The following is a 10,158-nucleotide window of genomic DNA, read 5'->3' as shown; positions in this document are numbered from 1 at the left end:
AAACTGGTTTGCCTGTCTGTTGTGGGTAAACTCACTTCTATGATGAACGTTTGCACGCCCTTTACAAGTTTTCTTTTTTAAAAAAAAAAAATCTGTTGCTCATAGATTGGGAGCCACAATGTTAGGACTGTGATTTATTTTTCCTTTCTGAGTTTGTACAGCAGCAGAGAGATACTTTAGTCCCTTCAAGCGGCAGGATTTTATAATGATGCAGCCATGATTCATTCAACAAATATTAACCAAGAGAGTGCCTGCTGGATGTTTATTTTAGGCACTAGAGATACAGAGCAGTGGATAATATTACAGCTAAAAAAAATTACCAGAATTGAAACTCACAGTCATATAATCTCATTCTGCATCTGCCTCTCGCTGTGTGGGGTACTGCTGATCAGGTTGGCGGGGTCCCCGCTGAGCGCCAGGTTTGGACTTGATGCCAGGAACCTATGAGGTAAGTGGTCTCTCCCAGGAGGGAAAAGCTTCAAGTACCTTGCTGCGGGATGGTGATGAAGGAGTCTCAGGCCAAACTACCACCAAAGAGCTCTTCAAATGCAAGGAATAAACCCATGGAGTCTGTATAGAGATGATAGTGTCCTAGTTGGGAAGCAGGTGTTAACTGTTTATACACTTCAGTGTCACAAATGCCGGTTAATCTTAGTGATTATGCTTTTTGTATCAAATTAACGAATTCACAGATAGATGGTGGCCCCTGCCTGGAATCCTCACTCTTCTAGAGGCTGAGAGCTGAGCCTGACTCTTTAATGCCAGTTCTATGTGACTCTTATCTCCAATGAGCCACCCTCTCCCCCCCCAAAAAAAAGCCTCAAGCAGCGTGTGGCTTAAATGGTGGAGTACTTGGCTTTGAGCTGAAACAGCTAAGTAAGACAGAGGGCGAGTCCTAAGTCCAAGCTGGGGTACTGGTATCAGGAAAACAAAAGCAAGTTTAAAGTTCAGGCTCGGCTCTTCTCCTGCTGGTAGGCCTCTGTCCTAGCGGGAAATGGCAGGAGATGTTCTTAGACTTTTCTGTGTATAACTCAGGCTCACAGTAGTCATTTCCTTGCCTTCGCCTTGCCAGTGCTGGGATTACAGGCATGTGGCACTGGTCCTGCAGGTTGTTTGTTTGTGATGGTCAAATCTTGCTCTGCCATTCCTCTAGCGATGGACATCTTTCAGTTCTGACCCGGATGAAATCTTCAGCTGACCACTTGCAGAGGGTCTTTGCATAAATAAGATACCATTGTTTGTCTGGACGTCTGCTGACAGATGAAGACCTTTGCTGTCTTAACACTTCTGTGTAGTTAAAATAACACACCTTTGTACAAGCTTTTTTTTTTTTTAATGCCACTACTACACTTTCTGTAAAACATTAATTAGAAGTGGCACTTTCAGGGCCCCTAAAGTTTTTCTACCTACTGCTGATATTTCAAAAAGCACTCCCACACCCTGCTTGTGGTACAGAGGAATTTGTGTGTGTGTGTGCGCCTGTATGATGTATGTATCCATTTACTTGATGCCACCACTCGAGTTTGAACGTAGGGCCTGATGCCCACACGTGCAGTCCAGGCTTTTGCAATCAAGGCTCTACCACTGGAGCCCCACTCCCGCGTCTGGCTTTGTGTTTGAGAGGTGGAGGTATGCGTCTCGGAGATTCCTCTGCCCTGGCTAGTTTTGAATCTTGCTCCTCAGATCTGATCCCAGAGCAGCAGGATTCCAGGAGTGAGCCTCGCTGGAATTTTCTGGTAAAGCACCGAATTTGGCTGTTAAATCAGCCTCCTCCAGAGCTGAGATGGTGGGGCTGGTGGGAACGGAGAAGGTGGGGTGTGCTCCCACGCCAGGGTAGGCCCACCTCCAGGCGTGCTCCCAGTGGGCCTGGCTGCACTCAGCCCTGGCCCTGAGCCCTGCCCGGCCCCGAGCCCTGCCCGGCCCTGAGCCCTGCCCGGCATGAGCCCTGCCCGGCCTGGTCAGCTGGGCTCTGCCGAGTGGCTGGGAGAGGAAGGGGAAGGGGGGGTCAAGGAATGCTGACTTTGAAATCTGACCCTCATTTTGCTAGCTTGTGGGTTTTAGAAAGAGGAAATGCACAGCAAAAACCTCATCTCTCCTCTTAGGGAGAAGGCATTTTATACTTACACACACACACACACACACACACACACACACGAAAAACTATTTTTTTTTTTTTTTGGTAGGTGGAACTTACTATATAGCCTGAGATGGCGTCAGCTTCAATTCTGAGTGGTAGGATTGTAGGCTTATACCAGGCATTCAGGTGAAAAGAAAATTTGGTGTGTCTGTGTGTACTTGACTTCAGGGCCTCTTGCTTAGCTTTGTTGTTGTTGTTGGTTGATTGGTTGTGAGGCTTGAACTCTGGGCCTGGACGCTGCCCCTCAGCTCCTCAGCTCAAGGCTAGCCCTTTACCACTTGAGCCATAGCTCCACTTGCAGTTTTTTGAGTGGTCCATTGGCGATAAGAGTCTCACAGTCTTTCCTACCTGGTCTGGCTTTGAACTGTGGTCCTCAGATCTCAGCCTCCTGAGTAGCTAGGATTACAGGTCAGCACCTGGCTTGCTTAGCTTTTTCACTTAAGGCTGTTAAGCTAGCATTTGAACCACACCTCCACTTCTGACTGATTAACTGGAGATAAGAGTCTCTAAGACTTTTCTGTCCTGGCTGGATTCCAACCTCTATCCTCAGATTTCAGCTTCTGAGTAGCTAGGCTTTACAGGTGTGAACCTTCCACTCTTCATCAGTTAAAGGTGACTGGTAGGTTTTTAAAAAGAGGTAGCCGAGTAAGAACTGCACCAGCACGCACGTGGTATTCAGGTAAGGGGTAGGTTTATTCAGTAGACCTGCTGGGACCAGGCAAGGTTGGCACTCCACGTGGCTGGGAAAGGCTGGTAATGAGAGAGAGTTGGGAAGAGAGGAAAGAGAGAGAAAAGAGCCAGAAAAGAGCAGAGAGAAGGGTAAGAACAGTAGCACTCACGTGGTATTCAGGTAAGGGGTAGACCTGCTGGGACCAGGCAAGGTTTGCACTCCACGTGGCTGGGAAAGAGAGAGAGCAAGAAAAGAACAGAGAGTGAGCTAGAATAGAACAGAGAGAGCAAGAAAAGAGCAGCAAGACCAAGAGAGCGTCTTGGCCTGGGCTAGGCCTTATGTAGGATATGGGCGGGGAAAGGTGTGGCCACATCAAATTCAGATGTGACCTCAGCGGATGCAGATGTGACCTCTTCCAGGTGTTCCAGTTGCCTAGGTAACGCAGGTACTGGGTGGAGACTTTGCTGGGAGGAGGGTGGAGTCTGCTGGCCATCCAGGAGCGGACCTTACAGTGATTTCTAGCCCGGGCCTAGTGACTCACACCTGTAATCCCAGCTACTCAGATCCTCAGATCTGAGGATTATGGTTCCAACTAGCCATGGCAGGAAAGTCTGTGAGACTCTCATCTCCAGCTAACCACCAAAGAGCCAAGCTTTGAACACAAAAACTCAGGGACAGTGTGGTGTCCAGCCTCCTCCCCCCACCCCACCCCCACCCCCGCCCAGTTCAAGCTTCTCTGCCTGTCTGCCTATCTGTCTGCCCGCCAGCCTGCCTGCATTCCTTCCTTCCCTCCTTCCTTCCTTCCCTCCCTCCCTCTCTCCCTCCCTCCCTCCTTCTCTCCTTCCTTCTTTCCTTCCTGAATTTAGGAGAGGACACTGTAACAAAATGAGACAGACTTCAGTATTAGCGCTCAGGGAGGCTGCTCCCTCTGTCTGCTTTCTCGGTGGTTGGCTTGGAAGTGTGCTTCCGTAAGAGTGCTGCCTCTCCTGGTTCTCTGCGGGGCCTGGGGCAGCGGGGTGGGGTGGGCAGGCTGGGCCGCTCTGGGGCCGGCATCTTGTGTTGAAGCAGGAGATGAGGTGGGGGATGGGAGGAGCAGGGATTGGAGGGGTGACTCAGAGGAGCCTCCTAGTCTGGAGGACTCAGACCTTGGTCAGTGAGGTTTTAAGGAAGGAAGTAACGTGATTAGCTTTGCGTTGAGAAAGTTGGCTAGCTCTGTCAGTTTCGCCTACCAGGACAAAAATACTCTCCACGGGGTAGTTTCTAAATAACAGAAGTTCCTTGTTCCCAGGCTCCCGGGCTGGGAAGGCCAGGCATCTTTCTACTTGTTTGTTTGTTTGTTTGTTGCTTTTGTAGTTAATTGGAGATGAGTGTCCGGCAGACTTTCCTGCCCAGGCTAGGAACCACGATCCTCAGCTCTCAGCCCCTGGAGCAGGCGGGATTGCAGGCGTGCGCTACCTGTCCAGGTTTCTTGGCGGTCACCTTCCACAGCTCACCTTCACACGCCATCACTTTAGAGTTCAGATTCCAACCTTGTGACCTCAGTGGCCACCTGCAGCCTGGCGGTGGAGAGACATTTGCAGACTAGCAGCTTGGAGGGGATGGGGCCTAAGCCAAGGCTTTGGCTTCGCACGGCCCAGTCGCCAAACAAGCGGAGCTGGGCCTGTCCTTTGTGAACCGGCTGGGGTTTGGTGGCAGCCGTCTGATCTTGAGGTGTAGAGTAGACTGAAGTCTGGACGAGGAGTTGGGCTCAGGGTGGCCATTCAGCATACGATTGGTGACGTCTAGGGGTATGGGTATGATTCTCTGCTGATTTAAGAATTAAAAAGCAGGAGAAGGTTTAAAACAGTGAACACGCTCACTTGAAAATGCATAGTCAGTCCATAGAGGGTGCTCCAGGGGGCCGTGGTATTGGGGCTCCTGCCATGTCTCTGAGCTTTGCGTTGACTGTGCAGATGACTTGTGCAGATGCTATTCTGGCTCTTTCCACTGGGAAAGGGAATTATGGGAAAAGTGTCATGGTGGGCCATACATATCAGCCGTGTGTCATGGCCACCATTTTGTATCCCTATCTACTTAGCACTTAACCATTCTTGCTCTCAGACGAAAAACATGGAGTGTGAGAGGAGAGAGGAAGAGCTGAGGGAAAAGGTCAGAATTATTGTGTGTGTGTGTGTGTGTGTGTGTGTGTGTGTGTGCGTGTGTAGGTGCTTGAACTCATGGTTTGAGCACGGACCCGTAGCTTTCTCTTCTTAAGGCTGGTGCTCTACCACATGAGCCACAGCTCCACTTCTGGCATTTCGGTGGTTCATTGGCGATAAGAGTTTTGCAAACTCTCCTGCTCAGGTTGGCAGGTCTTCAGCTCTGATCTTCAGATCTCCTCCTCCTAAGTAGCTAGGATTACAAGCATGAACCACTGCTCCCCAGCAAGTCCCAGAACTTTTGTGAGCCAACTAGTCCCAGCACAGCATAGACGGTAGGGACCTCATGCATGTGAGGCTTAAGAATAAGAATGGGGGGCTCCGTGGGTCTTGGGCTGGGAGTGTGGCTTAGTGGTAGAGTGGATCTTACGCACTGGATTAGACAACTACTTCTAATTTCACATACATTACTAGTAGCCCGCTGCCAATAATCCTCGCTATTCAGGAGCTGGAGATAAGGAGGGTCCCAGTTCTAGGTCAACCCAGGCAAAAAGTCTGTCTTCAACAGGAAAAAAAAAACCGGAAGACAGGATGGCGCTTGCCTGCTGTCCCTGTTAGGAGTCCGTGGGGGTATTGGAGTCTAGGCCAGCCTGAGGCAAAAAGAGAGCGTCTGTCTCCAGAAGAACCTGGCAAAAAATAACCAGAGCTGTGAGTAAAGTGGCAAAGTGTCTGCTTATTAGCCAACATGAGAGGCCCTGAGTTCAGAGCCCAGTATTGCAAGAAAACAAAACCGGAGATAGATCACCAACTATGCATCACCCAAAGACGGCGATCCTGCAGTTTCATCTTTCACAAAGGCGCCTAACCCTCCACTGGTGTTCTCCCGAAGTCCTGACGGAGCAGCCGAGTTTCTTGGTGTTCGTGACGGGCCTTCGCGTCCCTCCTTCCTCGCTTCCAGGAGCATTTTACTTTTTCAAGTGGGAATTAACCTTTGTGATTTTAGCATTTGGGGTTTTAACTTTTGGGGGTTGTGGGTTTGGGGATTTGGTTTTTTTTCCAGTCCTGGGCTTGAACTCAGGGCCTGGGCACTGTCCCTGAGCTTCTTTTGCTCAAGGTTAATGCTCTTTCACTTGAGCCACGGCGCCACTTCGAGCTTTTTCTGTGTATGTGGTGCTGAGGAATCGAACCCCAGGGCTTTATGCATGCGAGGCAAACGCTCTATCACTAAGTCACATTCTCAGGATTTTTGCCTCCAAGTGTTGAGGTGTTTTGGGTTTCAGCATTTGAATTGTGGCACCGGGGGCTTGTCTCTGGGGGTTTTGATCGGCGCGGGCGGCTGATGCCAACACATTCTCTTGGTCCTGGGCTCTGCCAGGTGCTCAGTGGACAGACGTTGCACAAGCCTCCTCCCTACGCAGGGCAGCTTTGCACCTGTGTGACCACACACGCAGGAGTCCATACTCTTTCCACTGTTTTTTTGGATCAAAATGCCGAATTGGGCAGCATTCTGGGTCTCTTCAGTATGTACAGTACTCTTAGTTCATTCAGCAGCTCTCATTTAAAAAACTTTTGCAGTATTTCAAAGCCAATCTGAGGCATGATATAAATATTTTTCTATGATCTCTGACAGGTAATAACCCCGCCCCCTCCCCCATGGCACTAGGTAGGGATCAAACCCAAGGCTTCACATGTGTTGGCCAGTACTCTGTTACTGACTTATAACCTTCACCCTGTATTCAAATTTTACTTAGCCCCGACTGGTGTTGAACTTACAGTCTTTCTGCCATGCCCTCTTGAGTAGCTGGGATTATAGGCATGAACCACTGTGTCAAGCTAAATTATGTATTCATTCATCCATGTCTCCATCCATTTATGATGTAAAGTCTCATTGTGCAACCGAGGCTGGCCTGGAACGTGTGCGCTTTCTGCCTCAGCCTCCTGAGTGCAGGGAAGACAGGATGCACACCACTCCTGGCAGAAAGTTTAAACAATACCAAAATGTAAATATTACTGTGATTGGAAGTATCTTAATATCAACAAATGCCCAGTCTTTAAACAATTGCTGTTTAAACAGTGATGTGCATTTTATTATTAGTAAGGTGTATATATATACATATATGTATATGTATATATAGTTGTTTTGTCAGTTGTGAGGCTTGAACTCAGGGCCTGGGCACCGTCTCTGAGCTCTTTTGCTCAAGACTAGCACCCCACCACTTTGAGCCACAGTTGCATTTCCGTTTTTCTGATGATTAATTGGAGATCAGTTTCTCACAGAAATTTCCTGCCCAGGCTGGCTTTGAACTGCGATCCTCAGATCTCAGCCTCCTGAGTAGCCAGGATTCCAGGCGTGAGCCACTGTGCCCAGCCAGCAGCCTATAATGTTGACAGTGAGGCTGACAGGCTGAGGGGCTGGTCTGGCCCCTGCAGAAAGAGCATCAGTTGTTTTCAAGGTTGGAGTAACTTCGACCTAGTGACAGAATAACAGACAGTGTTGTTGTTGTACTACAACGTTCAGAGGAAGAGAGGAATCATCTTCCTTCACATTCTGTTAGCAGTCATTTTCTCAGACAGTCCTGTGGCCAACAGCATTCTCTGTACTGATTGGTGGAGGCTCAGGCCAATCATCACAGCCAGGAGACTAGGAGGACTCTGAAGCCGGTCATGCCATGCCTGCCCCCCAACCCTACAGGCCCTCAGTGGGAGAAGGGCAGAGGGTGCCACTGGGCCGCAGGGCCCACAACAATGCCCTTCAGTGCTCCAGTGCAACTATGTGTCAGGAGAGAGATCTTCGTAGAATGGGCCGTAGCTGGCGCAGAGCCGCGTTCATGATAAGTGCTCAGCGGAAGCACACATGAGATATTTGTTGGTTGAGTTCATCAAACATGTGACACGTGTTCCTTACCCCCAAGGATTAGAAAGGTAGAGAGAGAGGCTAAGAAAGAAGTTCTTAACAAACTTAGAATGATTGCTACATTTATTTCAGAACCAAATTAGGGCTGCTGCTGTTGCTTAGTGGTAGAGCACTTACCTGGTGTGCATGGAGTCCTAGATTTCATGGCTAGCACAGCACAAATAAAAAGCGAGTGCAGTGGCTCATGCCTGTAATCCTAGCTACTCCAGAGGCTGAGATCTGAGGATCGTGGTTTGAAGCCAGCCTGGGCAGGAGAGTCTGTGGAACTGTAGCTCAAGTGGCAGAGCATTAGCCTTGAGTTAAAAATGAAGCTCAGGGACAGCACCCGGGCTCTCTGTTCAAACCCCAGGACAGCACAAAAAAATGTAATTAAATAGGTGCAAGAGGAGGAAATTTTATACTAGGGTCTTTAGAAAATAGCAGTTCCAAGTTTCTTTTTTCTTTTTCTTTTTTTTTTTGCCAGTGCTGTGGCTTGAACTCAGGGCCTTGGTACTGTCCCTGAGCTGCTTTTGCTCAAGGCTAGCACTCTACCATTTGAGCCACAGTGCCATTTCTGCCTTTTTCTACTTATATGGTACTGAGGAATTGAACCCAGGGCTTCATGCATGCTAGCTAAGCAAGCATTCTACCACTAAGCCACATTCACAGCCCCTGCAAGTTTATTTTCACTGAGCCTGAAATCTTTCCTTTTTTGTGTGTTGGGAGGATCACTCATTCCCCAGGGTGTGTGTGTGTGTGTGTGTGTGTGTGTGTGTGTGTGTGTGTGTCTTGTTTGCTTAGGACTGCATGGTTACCAATTGGTGGGTTTTGGCTTTTGTTTTGGTGCCAATTCTGGGACTTGAATTCAGGTCCTGAGCACTGCTCTTTAGCGTTTTTTCCTCAAAGCTAGCACTCTGCCACTGGGATCCCACCCCCATTTCTGGCTTTTTGCTGGCTCATTGAAGATAAGAGTTTCACAGACTTTTCTGTCTAGGCTGCCTCCAAACCAAGATCCTCAAATCACAGCCACCTGATCAGTTAGGATTATAGGTGAGAACAGGTCTTTCTGCAGTCTTCCTTGTTATACCGGTAGTATTGATTCCAGGTAGTGTGTCGCTGGAGCAAGCATCGTGTGTGTATTTGATTCTACCAGCTAGGGTCACATGCTGGCAAGGGGATTGTGCTGGCTTCCGTTCCTGGCAGCTTCCGGGGGAGCTTGCCAGCCCAATGCGTGTCCTGCTGTGGGACTCCTGCCGATCTGATAGGTGAGTAGTCACGTCTCAACATGGTTCTTACTGATCGTACAGATTTGAATTATGTGGGGGTTTTTGTTGTTTTGTTTTTGGTACTGGTTCTGGAGCTTGAACTCAGGGCCTGGGTGCTGACCTCAAGCTTTTTTTGTTCAAGGCTTGTAGCTTTTCCACTGGAGCCATAGCTCCATTTCTAGCTTTTAGCTGGTTAATTCGAGGTAAGAGTCTCATGGATTTTCCACCTGGCCAGGCTTCAAAGTTTGATCCTCAGATCCTGAGAAGGCAGGGCTACAGGCACGAGCCACTCTGGCCATAAGACAGTTTTATTTTTTATTTTTTTTTTGGTCGATCATGGGGCCTGAACTCTGGGCCTGGGCGCTGTCCCTTAGCTCTTTAGCTCAAGGCTAGCACTCTACCACTTGAGCCACAGCGCCACTTCTGGCTTTTTTCTTTTTGCTTATGTGGCGCTGAGGAATCGAACCCAGGGCCTCATGCGTGAAAGGCAAGCGCTCTACCACTGAGCCATCTTCCCAACCCCTATAAGGCAGTTTTAAACATCAGCCATCTCATTAGAGTTGCTGAGGTTCTAGTAAAGCAGTAGGCAGTGTGGCACAGAGGATCAAAGCATCCCATTAAAAGAGAAGCAGTCCCTTGTTGGCTAACTGAAATCGTTTCAGCCTGGCTCATTCGTCTACCTGTGGAAGGTGGCGCTGGGGGAAACTCTTGACTACTGGATTGGAACTACACTCTCCAGCTACTTTGTAAATTATTTTCCTTCTTGTGGGCGTGGATGGCATTTGAAGTATGCACAAGTCCTCTTGCTGCTGTTGATTTGAAAAGGTTAAGTGTGACGTGTGTGTGTCGCTGCTACTCTGGAGACTGAGAGCTGAGGATTGGGGTTTGAAGCCAGCCCAGGAAGGAAAGTGATCCCCAATTAACCAGCCAAAAGCTGGAGAGCTGAAAATGGAAGTGTGGTTCCAGCTCTGAGCAGCAAAAGGCAAGGGACAGACAGCCCAGACACTAGAGTTCAACCCCAGTACACCCCCCCCCCCTCTCTCTCTCTCTCTCTC

At 49.1% G+C, this 10,158-nt stretch overlaps 1 protein-coding gene across 1 annotated transcript in view; it reads left to right on the top strand.

Annotated features, from left to right (window-relative positions):
• Positions 1-338: 338 nt before the first annotated feature.
• Snx24 (sorting nexin 24) overlaps positions 339-10,158 on the top strand; it is a 94,836-nt gene continuing 85,016 nt past the window's right edge. The window contains exon 1 of the mRNA XM_013015414.1: positions 339-448. Within this exon, the coding sequence (XP_012870868.1) occupies positions 431-448 (18 nt within the window). The 5' untranslated portion in view covers positions 339-430. The remainder of the gene's footprint in view (positions 449-10,158) is intronic.

The sequence above is a fragment of the Dipodomys ordii genome, unplaced genomic scaffold (genome assembly GCF_000151885.1).
Source record: "Dipodomys ordii isolate 6190 unplaced genomic scaffold, Dord_2.0 Scaffold27, whole genome shotgun sequence".
Classification (NCBI taxonomy): domain Eukaryota; kingdom Metazoa; phylum Chordata; class Mammalia; order Rodentia; family Heteromyidae; genus Dipodomys; species Dipodomys ordii.
Note: the sequence above shows the minus strand (reverse complement) of the source record. Positions and strands in the feature narration are given on the sequence as shown.